General features: G+C 36.6%; 1 protein-coding gene across 18 annotated transcripts in view; it reads right to left on the reverse strand.

The window, feature by feature from the left end:
• The window catches only part of DCUN1D4 (defective in cullin neddylation 1 domain containing 4), a 45,760-nt gene that overhangs the window by 30,218 nt on the left and 741 nt on the right, over positions 1 to 14,801 (reverse strand). For 9 of the 18 annotated variants that reach the window (XM_033513920.1, XM_033513918.1, XM_033513919.1 and 6 more), the window contains exons 2-3: positions 6,426 to 6,496; positions 5,453 to 5,492 (exon numbers count right to left, since the gene is read on the reverse strand). The exons of 1 other annotated variant lie outside the window; for it this stretch is intronic. In XM_033513920.1, the coding sequence (XP_033369811.1) occupies positions 5,453 to 5,492; positions 6,426 to 6,496 (111 nt within the window). Of the gene's footprint in view, positions 1 to 1,578; positions 1,854 to 4,063; positions 4,736 to 5,452; positions 5,493 to 6,425; positions 6,497 to 7,995; positions 8,677 to 14,801 lie in introns of those variants that run through there. 8 more of the 18 variants (XM_033513926.1, XM_033513924.1, XM_033513925.1 and 5 more) reach the window with 5 other exon arrangements.

Here is a 14,801-nt window from a genome sequence, read left to right on the forward strand (position 1 = left end):
TTACCACAAAAAAACCATAATGGCTGTGTCAGAAGAACATACTTCTAGAAGCACTGCCCAGAATACATTACAAAATGAAATTAATGACAATAGTATTTATTTTCTTCTCAAAAATATCAAATATATTTGAAACAGATAAGCCAGAAACCATAAAAAACTAACAGTACACCCAATGCATTTTACAAATTAAACAAACTAAGAAACCTGACCTGCTCAACATCATTTGTTCCATCTGATTATGCCTGCACATTAATGATACTGAAAGAAACCGTATTCTCATAAGTTACCGAACCTGTGACAGTTTATCTTTTAGATCAAATTTCTAAAGACTCCGCCAGTAAGTATTTTTTGAAAGCCTACACAGACTAAAAACACTTAAGATGACAGAAGAACTTAACAGATGGCTAGAAAGAGCCAACAGACTTAAGACACACACTGAACTTAATAAATGAAAACATGATAGTGAATAACTCTTTTTGGAAAATATGCATTTACTTGAGTATAACCTGTAGCTATCTCATTCCTTTGAGAGCAAATGGATTGGTTTTAATTGCCTTTCTTTTAAAAAAGTAAAAATCCATTTGTGATGGCCACAGGCATTGGCTGCTGGTAAAATGCAAGAATAAAAGAACACATATCCCCCTCACCCCCAACAAATTTGTGCAATTTATTGGTCTGTTGAATATGATAAGAAATATGCAAGGCCTCTGTCAAAAAAGAAGCACAGAAAAAGACAAAAATAAAATAAATGAAAGTAAAATAAAACAGTTATAGAATAGAGAAATCATTTTGTCAGACCTGCAACCCCATACAAACCAAAGAATTTAACTCAAGAATTCCTGCTTGGATTCTTTGCCTCCTTAAATGATAGGATATTTTTAAGATTGGTGAACTTGTTTTAAAGTTTTAAACTGATCACAGAATTCACTACAATCCAATTTCTCCAATGACTCCAATGAAAAACTTGTACCCTTTTTGGTTTGAATGTATCTAGTTGCAGCTCTCAAACTGACAGAAAGGGGAAGAAAAGAGACAGCTCAGAAATTGGAAAGTGGCTATTGAATGCACACATACACTGCCCTCACACACTGACAGCACACAGACACGAGGTGGACAAACATATTGTAAATGCTTTCAGAGACATAGTATCTTAATAACTGAGGTTAGGAGCAAGTCTTCACTAGGCTTTAGCTGTTGAATAATCTCTAAACTACTAAAAACACAGTGTAAGGATTTTAGAGCATTTCAAAGCATTTATTTTGCTACTAAAATTGGTGTATTAAATTTGAAGGGCAGTTATAATTTCAGTGTAATAGCAACAGAATATTTCTTTCATTTTCATATAAAGCTAAAAATTATCAGTTAGGGTTTTTTTTTAGTTTGAACTCCAGCAATTTCTTAATTTACAATACAAATCACTAAGTAGCAATATTAACCTTTCCTACATAGAGCTTTCTAATTCTAAATCTAATTTCTAGGTCTAGCAGTGCACAACTGATTTCACTTCCCAAAGGTCTATCTGCAAACAATTATGCAGCTACCTCTGACTACATGCAAATTTGACAGAATTTTACTTACCAAGTGCAGCTTCGCTGATGTGATTATCTTCAAAGTTTCTCACTCCTAGGCCTCAACTCAAGACTGACAGAACCCTCCTAGTTCTCACTGGTTTTTTGACACTTGAAGCTAGCATTTGCAAGATAGAGCCTCCAAATGGTTGCTGAAGAGACCACCACCAGCCAAAAGTCTGACGAGTTTAAATGCTGTTTGCCAAACATCCTATTCAATACTTCCAACTTTGCAGGAGACAAAGCTTCCAAAGGGAAGTATCAATTCAAGAGCTAAAATTCACCCTAGGAAATTTAAAACAATATACAAAATAAATCCCACAGGAGAAGGGCAGTCCTAGAATAGCAACAAAACCAGAATAAACAAATAAAAAAAAGTCAGTAAAGAAGAGCTCTACAAGCTGTGTCCCTACAGAAATGATTTACAGGCATGGAATTTTCACCTTCTCTAGATAAAGCCTGTGAGGAATCCTGCTCTTCTGATGCTTCAGTAGAAGGATGTTTCAAAGGAAAAATAATTAGAAACTGTGAATGCTGAAGCAATTGGGAAGATATAGCTGCTCAGTTAATAATGCAACAAAACGACCACAAGCACAGTTAACAATCATCAATTTTCAGACACAAGATGAGAAAACTAAGATACTCATCAAAACATTGAACAACCTGTAATCCTGTTGCAAAGGGAAAAATCACCTTCTGTGTTGAATTCCACACTACAGAATTGCTCTGGACTCAAAAAGGTTTCTTCTCTAATATGACAGAAGAAAACAGCAGAGGCAAAAGCAATTTCTCCCCCTCCAAAGCATCAAGAACAGCACTGAAGCCTTCTTTTTGTTGAAGATATTACCTCACTGTTTTAAACAAGCCAGGTTGACAACAGGAAGCATAATTTTAAAGACTTCTCAGTCTGGATAAGTAAATCACAATTTAATTACCAAATCATGACTTTAAGCTATTAACAACCTGCTAGATCTGTAGTTATAACATAAAAACAACCATGTTTTCAAATATGAGTTTTCCCAATTAATGCATATACATACTAAAAGAAAAATAAATTGTTTACAGAATCTGAATGCCTGCTGTTTTTACACCTATAAACAGGTGAAAAGGCAAAGGCCCATGACATATTTGAAGTCTATTGTATTTTTCAGATAGATTTGCATACTGAACAACAGTACATGAGACTGTAATCATTGTAGGGGACCGGAATTTTGAAACAAGATCAATCTTGGCTCTCAAATCACTGAAGGAATTTTGAAACTACCATTTCCCTATAGCTCTTTGATGTTTTAAGGCTTGGTTTCAGAAAGGAAGTTTGGCTAATAGTTAGAAAAGATACAATTTGCTTCAAGTAATTTAAATGTCTAATACATTTTTTGTTAGCTTAGAAACAGCTGCTTTGATGTAAATGGAATATGCATTTAAAAGTTAATATTATTATTAATAAATATTAACCTAAAACTAAGATTTTTTTTAAATAGCTTTTAGAAATCTCAACCAAATTTAGATAAGCATGTATTAAGTTATCCCAAAAAAAAAGTCCACAATGTAATGATAATAACCATGATAATTATGTAGGAAAATGAACAGCAGTCTTTAAGAATAAGGCCTAGGCCAGAAGATTTGGTGTTAAATAATTTCATAGCTACAAAAAAACTTTATTTGGGCTTGGCAACACTCAAACCTTTTGCAATGGTTCTTAACCTGATCTTCAAATGAGTTCTAGTCACAGATGCTCAAATTCACAGCACTTATGCAGTTCTATAAATTGTGTAACAAAATTAATAGGTCTTGACAACTTCTTACTGAGAAGCAGAAGTTCCAAAAGTTTAGGCACATTGAAATCAAACAATTTGCAAAAGTAACTCTTCATAGATTCACTTAAGTCTCTCCAAGTAAATGTTTCAGAAGTTTAAAGTCCCATACAAAACAGAAACAGGAGAGCTCACTGTACTACATTCACAATGGCCAAAATATCTCCTTGCATGTTTATTTGTCCTCATATGAGTCAAATCAAACACACATTTCAACTGAGCATGCCTGAAACTTATGCAAATACTTGGGCTTCATCTTTTCTTACAGGAAGACATAAAATATGGCAGGAACATAAGAAATAGTGGAAATACTATATGAAGATGAGGAGGGAACCTGACATTATCAACCTCAGCTTTGGTTCTCATTTCATATTTATTTCTGGTTTGAAAGGTTCTTTTACAATTATTGCAAAAAATTACACTCTTTAATGGGATTTTGTGCCCCAACTCATTCAACAGGCAGGTTTAAACTTTTGAAATAGCTTAATTCAAACAACACAATGCAGGCAATAGGATACCATCGGTGTCAGTATAAAACTGTTCATCAAAGCTAGTGACATGCTCGAGCACCTTCTAATAGAGATAATGAGAGTGCCAAGGCTAATTTCTTGTACTTTATGACAGAAGTGCTAGACAAGAGGCAAGACAAATTCCAAATAACTCAAGCACATCAACACTTACTGATTAGTGAGAGGACTACCTCAATGCTTCACAACAGGTCTCAGTGATCAAGAGTAAGCATTTTCATACATGAAATCAGTATGTAGCTGTTTAGTTCATAGCACCTGGGTCACATAGGAGTCTCCAAGTCTCCATCATGAAACGGAAGAAAACAACAGTTCTAAAATATGGACATCAAAATCCCTAACTGTCTTCATCTGTCAGAACCTCTTTTTCTGAGGCTTTTAATTTGCATGATGAGCTAATTTCAAGTATCAAGTCACTAACAACAGCGAATGAAAGTATTTCAGAGAAGCTTTTTGTGGCTGGGGTAAGAGTTCAAGCATGAAACAGTCACCTTTTGCTGTACAGAGGAGGGTGCATAATCCCTAACTGAGCTCTGTCCAATCCCAAGCAATGCAGTCCTGTACATCTCTTCTCATTGCTCTAGGCTAAGAGTGTGCTAGATTTCTACGTGTGTGCCAGAAATTTCCAGGAGGAGCTGACAGCTCTCTCCACTTTCCTAAATGCTCAAGGTAACATCAGCAAATATAGCCATCACCTCAGGATAGTGATAAAGCTGTGAGTCAGATGGTAGGACAGACATGGTCAGTTATAAAGAATAGTTCTGCTGAGTGAATGACCAGGGCTTGAAGCCAGTAAGTTATTTCCCTCCCTCCTCAGGTATCATGCCTGAAACACAGAAAGGAAAGAATAAAAATAAATCAAGGAAACTGCCAGGTCACAAGTAAAAGTGCAAAAGGAGGTAAAAACTCTTGCAAAACATGAAGTCACAAAGCTCAAATGATGACAAATCAAGAATGGCAAGAACCTGGTACCAGGCACCTGAGAAGAAGGCCTCAAAAAATTATGACATCTCATTGAACAAAACACAGATGTAAGCTTATAAACAGATACTACTCAGACACTGACTGAAAATCTGCACAAGAAACAGAAATAGCCTGCATTAGAATCAGTCAGGAAAAAAGCTGGTTGTTTGGAGCACAGCATTTAAACTCGGTCACGGGCATCACAACAGCCAGAAGACATCTTCCATGTTTTGCTCTTACTAAAGCTCTTTCAAGACTCAAAATACTGTAAGAACATGGATATACTGTGGCCCAGCAGGTTGAGACCCAGGAGTGAGAGAAGTTTTTCATTAAGTCTTCTAAACTAAGAGATAGTAAATTACAGATACTGCTGAAATCTGTTCAAGTCCTTCATAAATGAATAAATTAAAAGCACAAATACCTATTTTGAAAAAAAAAACCAACAAACTAAGCCTGGCACTTGCTTTCTAAAATTCCTTTAGTCTTCTAAAACATCATTTTCAGTTACATTAGAGAGACTTGTTTAATAAAGTACATTTAAATTGTTTCAATCTCTTTTTACTGCATCCCTATTAAATACCTGTCTGGTGATCGTCTTGACCAACGTCCTCTGTCAGATTCTGCAAGAAACAGGAATGATGCAGTTAACCAAAATGGTGATCTTTATTCTTCTGTACTAGTTTTAATTTTACTTGACATTAATATTCATCCTAACTACTTAAGGATCATCTATGATTGAAGTCTTTGTATTTTCAGCTTATATTTACCTAAAAAGTTAGCCTTGCAAATTTACCTAAAAAGTTCAAGTAAACTGAATTTGATATTTTTGAGGTTTTTTCAATCAAAAACATATCAAATTTTTTCAGAATGGAAATAACTACCCATTAGCTGGGGAACTGGCATTATTGTATTGAACAATCCCACCAATAAACGCAGCATTAGAAAGACTGCATTTACCATTTAGCACAGAAATGGCTTTGCTTTAGGATAAACACACATGTTCTAAAGGAAACTGATTAAAAAAAAACCCTGAAATCTTGGAAACAAGTTACCCCCTTCCACAGGCAGGGTCTTTTCCACTAAATTTGCAGTGTACACACAGAAGCTGAATCACCTTTTCCAGATACAGTTGCAATAAAACAAATGTAAATGCGCAACACATAAGTAGAATGAGTCTTCAAAAAAACCTTGTTTCCCTTTTTGCACGGATGTAAGAGGACAATCAGTTTGTTTCCAGAAGAACTGTAGGAAACTGAGTAACTATGATGATTACCATCACTTAATCACTAAATGTATCCAAGAAAGCTGCTTGTAGGGAGGCAACATCTAAATCCAACATTCAAACAAAGCTCAAACTCCCCTCTGACCTCTGGAGTATAATCTTTCACCTTTTACTTATACTGCTTATCTCTTCACCAATTGAAACCCAACAGCCTTTCATACAACAAGGCAGTTATAATTTTTAGAAGTGTAATCACTTAATGATTTCAATCATTAAATATTCTGGACCAAAGCCCTAGCTATTCTACTAAGAGAAAATGGCAAGTCATTACCAGCCTATTGAGGGTGTGGTAAATCTTGTGAATATTTGCCAGTGTTGATAGATGAGAATTCAGTTGAAAATCTAGAGGGGGGGGAAAAGAAAAAGATTTTAAACTTCTGGTTTCCAGATGCAGCAGTCATGATCTTCCTATGTTCTGGCTATTTAATAAAATTATCACAGAACTATAAAATAGAAGTCATCTCAATACTTTTTCAGAACTGACATTTTCAACACTTGAGTAGAATAACTGAAATCTGTGAAAAGATATCCTACATATGCATTTTTCTTAAGGTATGGATGACCCTCAGTAGGAGTACAGCCAACTATAGCTGAATAAAAAAAAATTACAACTTTTTTTCCTTTACTTTGGGAATCATTATAACTTACACGTTACCCAGTCCTTCTGTTTCATCTATTCCGAAACCAAGTACCATGGAACATTCTAAAATCATTAATAAAAATAGTAATTCTTAAAAAATATGATTTTATTAATATGCATTTACTTGCCTTTACACCAATTTCCCTGCACAAATAAGTGACTAGAATACACTTGCACAGCTGAAACATAGCTTTTTAATAAGAAACCAAAGGTCACAATGCAGCAGCTGGGAAGACAAGAGCCAAAAATCCTGATAATAAAATATTCTGACACTTCTTGGAAGAAGCCATAGCATAGATATTAATTTTGCTTCCACACTCCAAATATAAAACACTTGAGTTTGGTTCATTTGCTAAAGAGCAACAAACTAATTTTTCTCTATTCTTTTGAATTCCCTATTTTTGCTAGGAATGTGGCAAGAACAAAACTGGAAAGTAAGTATTTTACAAAAGAGCAGCTGAGATCCAGCCAGACAGCAGGCAAACCAAGAAGAATCTCAGAATCTGAACACAAACCAGCCGAGAGGGCTTAAAGACAGCCAACTACTGTAGAGCATCTCCATTCAAACTAAAAATAAATTAGCTACCACACTAGAACTCCTGTGCCAAAACACTCTAGAGAAATATACTGTATTCTAAGCAAACTTCTCTACGTGAAAAGCTTCTGTATGTGCCTAATGTCACTATCCAGCTAATGCACTAAAGCATTTCTAATATGAGACATATTATTTGGCTTTGCCCAGGAGCTGATGCAAGATGCAAGTAAAGTCAAAAGCATAATTCCCTTATTTCCATCCAGAGCATTTCAAAGAAGTGCTCTCAAGATACATTTAAGATGACCCAGATAAACAAGAGTCATGATTAAACATCCGACTGCCAAGTCAGTGAAACACACTGCTATGAAGTTAACAAGTGGAACTGAAGAAACTGCCTGCTCTAAGTGTACTTGTTACACACATCACTGTTGAATTCTCTTGTCACAGTGAATTAAAAAAAAAAATAAATCAAAAGATACTTTTAGGAATCATACATTTCATTCATTATGTTAGCCAGAAGATCATTTAATTAATTGCTACCTATTTCTTAACATGGTGTCCCCAATCCACCACAGTAATACAATTGCTCTAAGTCAGAAGTACCAGAGATGGAATTTCCAATTTTAGCTAACCTTATATACACAAAGATCATCCAAATCTTCTTACCAAGCTACAATAGGAAGGTCTTGAACCTTGAACAAGGTGCTAGAGTTTTTCCTGTGTTAAGTGCTCAATAAAGCTCCATTTTTGCTAGTCAAACAATACTAAGCAGAACTATTCTGCAAGAAAAAAATAATCCTGAGTTTCTTAGTCAACCCTCAATTCAATATGAAGCAATGAGAAATAACAAAAGGAGGGGGGGACAAACAGGAATGAGGAAAACAGGGAACATAAAAGTCATTCTGAGGAGGGCCAGATTAATAGATAAGACTTGATTTGTTAACTGGCAGATCAGACTAAACTTTCTGGAATATGAATTTTACAGTTTCCCTTGTTGCTTAGCCTGAAATCTACGAAGAACGTAAGTCATTAGAGAAACCAGAAGTATCTAGAGGTAAGAAACTGAGAACACTAAGCAAATACTTATTTATTCTAATATAATATTAACTTTAGATAGCACTCTTAAAAATGTTTGAAAAATATTCTAAAATTACAAATACATATATATATAGGTATCACCTTTGAAACAAAACATTCCTAGGCACTTCAAAACATAGTTCATGCCAGTATGTTGTACATGTCCACTGGAAATATCCATACAATTTTAAGCTGCTGCTTCAGAAAGAGGTTACATAATTATGATGGACTTAGCAAGGTTATACACATATATTTTCCAGTTATTATACAAGAAATATCACACCATACACAATATGAATATAGAGGACTGGAGTCCAATGTTTTCTTTCTTTCAAGGAGAAGCTTGCACAGTGTAGGGATATTACCTAAAACTGAAAACAGGTTTCTTTCACAGTTATAAAAGCAAATGCAAGCAGCATCCATTAAATCAGGGAAGTTAAATTACAGTTCAAGTTATTCTCTAAATTGGTCAGTGGGTCAATGTTTGCTTTATTTATTTTTCAAGAATAATACACAAAGTATCCTATGCCACTGTGAAAAAGCCTATTTTGAAAAAAAATTTTTTTTAGAAACAAAATCCAAAAAAATAACACCATGCTCAAATAATACTATCTGGGAAATTAGCAAAAACAGCACTGATCAACAGTGGTCAAGATGGCAAATAGCTGGACAGCTAGCTGCAACTGTATTCTTCAGGAACACACTCTCTCCCCTCCACCTCCCAAACTTTCCACACATGCTTATGCAGCCTCCAGAATTATGCCTACTGATCCCCTTGGTCAGCCCACTACACTTGGGATCTTATCCACAAAATAAATAAACAAACAAACCCTGCCAGCCCAGTGCTCTGAATCAGATCACCAAGGAGCTGCAACACCAACTGAGTTAGAGGAAGAAACAGGAAAGGTCTTCTGAAGTGGGAGCACAACAATCTCTCATGGCAGCAGTGTGTTGTGTTAATCCACCTGTCCATCCCAGCGCCACTAGGAGAGGAGCAATACATCACATGAAGCTACACACCCAACAGCCAGCTGTATGAGCTTTACATGAATAATGCCATCATGTGTGAAGCTGTTTTTCACCTGGAGACAAGAGTTTCAAAGCACATGAATTGGTCGGAATTTTTTTTTCCTACAGAAACTGCAACCACCTCTGGGGTCCTCAGCACAGGAAAGACATGGACCTGCTGGAGCAAGGTCACAAAGGCAACTGGAGGAATGAAACACATCTCCTATGAAAAAAGGCTGAGAGCTAGGGTGGGAGAACAAAAGACTCGAGAGAGATCGTTTAGCACTTTAAGTGCACTTAGAGTACTTTAAGGGGACTTTCAAGAAAGCTAGAGAGGGACCTTCCAGAAGAGCGCACAGTGACAGGACAAGGAGGAATGGCTTCAAACTAAGAGTAGGTTTAGATTCGGTATTAATAAGAAATTCTTACGGTGAGGGTAAAAACCTTGGCAGAGGTTGCCCAAAGAAGCTGTGGACGCCCTAAGCCCGAAGTGTGATGCTGGATGGGGCTCTGAGCAACCTGGTCATGGTGGAAGGTATCCATGCCCATGGCAGGGGCATTGGAGCTAGATTATCTTTCAGGTCTATTGCAATTCAAGCCGTTCTACGATTCTGACATACCACACAGTTTATTGACCTCGATTCAGAAGAAGAAAACCTGCTTCCTTTATAAATACTGAAAGATGATATGTGGAAAGCTTGCTATGACTTTAAGGGTGTATGTCAAACAAGCATACATATTTTGTTGATTAAACTATTTTTCATGCAGAAAGTAGCTGATACTTTGCAGTAATTCAGAATGTAATGGCTAAAAAAAAAAAAAAAGAAAGAGTACCTCCCTGAACAAAATCTTTAACTTAGTTGCTGCTGTGGAAATTTAAAGCTTGGACAAAACACGCTACAAGGTACAGTACAAGCTATTAAAAACCTAGTAAAAAATTAACAATAGTAGTAAACAAGAGATCAGCTGACTCCAAGTTTCCTTTAAAAGCTTCTCATTTTTTTAAGCAAATTGAAAACCTGTACAAAATCTCACTTTAACAGTAAGTCTAAAAATAGTTATCCTTAATAGATATGCTATATATACAATATTAAAATTTAAATACAGAAAATAGCAGTAGTAATAACATAATAGTAATTCTTATTGCTGCTTAGATACACTGGTAAACTCAGAAAAAAAATAAAGAGAAAACACACATCAGGCAAAATCATACCTAGAAATTAAAATAGCATGCTTAGGCTATTTAATTGCTTTCCTTGCTTTCAAGTAATAGAGCTAGGAAAAAACTTGTAGTAGTACTGGCAGTAATAGTTTGAAGTTCTGTTGCCTTCATTAGCTTTAAATAAACTTTACTTGTTCAAAAAATAATAATTTGATATTCTATGAAATATACTATTTTATGTTCTGTAGTCTACTTACATAATTACATAATTATCCTAACAGCAATACAATTTATATTAATGAATTTATTAATAAACATAGAAGTTCAGATCTGAAACCTACATTTGTTGAAAGCCTTCAACACTTACATTCAGAAAGCAAAGTTTTTGTATTCATTACTAAATACAGAAGGCGAAAGAAAAACATACATCAGTCTTATTTACACAAAACAACACATCTGAAGACTGAGAACCCCAAACTTCAGCACAGAGAAGAGCTGACTCTGAATTCCTGTTAAAGACAGGATTAAAAATCTATTTTCAATGTGTCTGTAGCTGTATCCCTGCAGGCTGTGACATCCTATACCAGGGCCAACCTGCAGAAGAATCCTTTCCCCCAGTCCATCATGTGAAAACAAGCCTTGGGTCAAGGGAGGCAGAGAACAGGCTTGAAAAGCAGGCTCTCTCTTGATTTGGTGTGGTCAAATAAAGGGCATGATTCAGAAAGTAAGGAAAACAGAAGTGAATTCCAGCTTGGAAAGTAAGGACATGCAATTAGATGGGACAACCCAATCTATGTCAAGGAGCATCAGGACCTAGCCATTAAAGCTAATGACACAACACTGCAGAATGTTTCTCCTGCCCACCTGCACACAGAACTGCACCAAGCTCAGAGCTACTGCTGACACTGGTGGTATCCAAAACCCACAGTTGCAAATTTGTGTACATTTTCCAAACACAATACCCTAAAATGTTCTGAAGCAAAACACAGATTGATTTAAGCTAGTAAATAAAAAACCTACAGAAAACCTAAACCCAAGCAACAAAATATAGTAGGAGTTACTACATGCACTCCAAAATCATTTAAAGGTAAACATTCAGATTCAACTCTTAACATTTGGTATTACTGCTCAGAATGACTACTGCAACAAAGTATCTTAAGATCGCTGCATGCTACATAGATAGGAAAAAGCATAATTCTTTTTTGCTCCCACAGGAACAAATCTTTATTCTACCTAGGTGTTTCAGGAGTACCCTAATCTGAAGACTTGTTTACAAAAAGAGCCACAGCAGTTTAAAGTTAATTTAGAATTTTAGAGCAATTTAAGCAGTGCAAAATTTGTGTAACTGCTACTTTAGTTTGAATACATTTCCATTTACCTTAAATTGATTGAACTAATAAGAGCTAGGCTCATTCTCCTATACTAACACATCGGATAAAATACTCTACACAACTGGCTCATAGCAGGATTTGGGTTTGCTTGGGAAGGGATGATTTTGGTTGGGTGTTTGGTGCTATATAGCAAAGACCTAACACAAAGTGGGTTTCTGGTGTAAAACATCAGATTTTGTTGATGAAAAGTGTTCATCCAGTCTAACACTTATTCCACCATCAGATTAATTCAAACAAGTGTCAGTAAGCTAGTTTTGCATTATTGGCAGCCTTGACCTGAGAGCTGTTTGCAAGCATTACGCTTAACTTCATGCTCAGTGTCATCTGGCATCCTACAAAGCCCATAAAGCTAATGCAAACTTTTACCTTGTTCTAGCTAACTCAGCAGAAATGCAACCCTGTCAAGCACACACTACTGGGGTATCCAGCACCATGCACATCTGGTATGCATCACGATGGAGCTGCAACAGCCTAGGAACAGCTATGCCAGTCAAAAGCATTACAGTCCCAGCTGCTTGCTTCTTCCTCCCTGCCAAAATTTACTAACCCCACAGCTCTGCCAGCCATAGCCACTTCAGACAAGGAATCAGTTTAGACAACTTAAGTAAGAGCTAACCCAGGTACATTTATTTGACTGAATGGATTAGAGAGTGCTCCTACAAACCACTTTACCAACAGAGCAATTGAAGCAGTAATCTACAGCTAATGAGCAATAATGAGCAGCTGCAGCAAACACAGTCCCACAGTCTACGCAGCCACACATCGGCATCAAGTGTGTGACACCAGTCAGTTCCCCAGGACAAGCTAAAGCCTTGTAGCTCTAACTATATATATATGTATGTATCTATCTATGTATAATAACCATCTATATACACATAATTTTACATTTAAATACATACGCCCCTCATGAATGAGCTGCTAGTGTTTCTATCTCTGAGCCAAAAGTAATAATTCTGTTTAACGTCAGATCGTGATTCTAAATAAATCACTTTAATTGGACAGTACAACAAAAATGCTGGCACATTTAAATTAAGGGTTCTGCTTCAAGCCTCTGTTAGTAGTCTTACTTACTGTATAAGAAATAAACACACTATTAAATGCTCTAATATTTAAATTGCATACAAGAGTTGAACACTTTCACAGGATGTACTGTACTTCCTAGTGCTATGCTTTTTGGCAAGCACAAGACAGACAAATTAAGCAAGTTATCTTCTTCTGCTTGAAGACACAAACAAAACTAGGAACCAATGCTTTGAGAAAACCCAGTCTTTGCTTTCAATACCTGCAAAGAAAGTGTGGGAGGAGGGAAATTAAAGAAAACACAGGATTAATAATTCACTAAGAGCACAAAAAGTACTCAGACAAAAATAAATTTAAATTAAGTGCTGCAATTACACAAATAAGAGTTCACCCTGTTAAAACAGAATGAAGAAAAGCAGTAAGAAAACATTTTACCTGCCTAATTCAACCTACTGCACAGTCTTGTACAGAGAAGTTTCTCCAATTACAGCTGCAAGAAACTTTTAAGCAAACATCTTCAAAAGAAAAAATGAAAGTTGATTTCCTCGTATAATGTGAAAAATGTGTATTCAGAAAATAAAACTGAGACTGAACAAAAATGTATTAATGGAGTTTGTATCATAAGAACAGATGAGGATTTAAGAACAATCAAAAAGGTGGCTCAAAATAAACCTTCAGTCTACCATAGAGACTACCATAACCCAGCCTCTGTATGGGCAAAGCTATGCTATAAACACTTCTTGCTTCAAGCATTTAGATCAATGAAAAAAACCCTACCACTACGAAGCTACAGATAATGAAATTAGCTAATTTAGGGAAACATAGGTATTTAAAATAACCCGCATTCAAGAAAAAAATAAAAATAAAAATTTGAGGTGTAAGATTTGATCACTCCACAGCACATTTTTAATGAAAAGCCAGTAACACCGAATGCTGAGGAAGAATACTCTTCCTATTTTCTGCAGACAAGTTAAAATTCTTAAAAAAATTTAAATCACTATGTAGTCTGAACATCCTACAAGATGGAGCCTTAGAATATTTGTAACTGTAACTCACACGTGTATATAATGAGGACCTGCATTTTTTTTTGGACAGGGCACATGACAAAAGACACTGAACAGAAGGCATGTTCTAGAATAATTACCCTTCCATTTCTAATATGAGACAATTATTTCTGCTTTAATGGCAGCATTTACCACCAACACATAATGATCCCTAAATGTAAAGGTAAAATAAACCAGAACCACTAAAAAATTATATAATCTTATGAGTTAGAGCCTTCACCAGGCTGCCCCTCTACGACATCTCATTTTGAGAGACACATAAGAAAAACCAGGCATTATGCAGCATTTCTTCCCACCACTGCTTTCAGGACTTTGTCCAAAAGTGAGACCATCATTAATTAACGCACGACCAAAGCATCAATTTTCATTATCTTTCCCACAAGCAAGTTCTACAGTAATAAGGCATCTCAGAGCTGCAACTCCTTTCGCAGTGAGAACACGTTCCTGGGAGACTTCACAGGGAAATCGCTGTGGCAGGACAGCTTTGTGCCCGGGACAACAGCCTGGTCTCTCCAGATGCGGACGGTGCTTATCTCTGAACCCCGGCCACCCCACGGCCACGCAGATGTATGCCCCCCCCCACCCCCCACGCCATGCAACCCATCTACAGCAGGCGGTGCCTGCTGCTCGGAACGCAGAGAAACTACTGCGGAGACAAAGCCCTCGCTATGCTCCTCCGAAACAGGCGGCGCGGTGCCCCCGCGCTCCCCAGGGCGGGCGGCTCCGGCCGAGGGTCCGCGGGGCGGGGGC

The sequence above is a fragment of the Parus major genome, chromosome 4 (assembly GCF_001522545.3).
Source record: "Parus major isolate Abel chromosome 4, Parus_major1.1, whole genome shotgun sequence".
NCBI lineage: Eukaryota > Metazoa > Chordata > Aves > Passeriformes > Paridae > Parus > Parus major.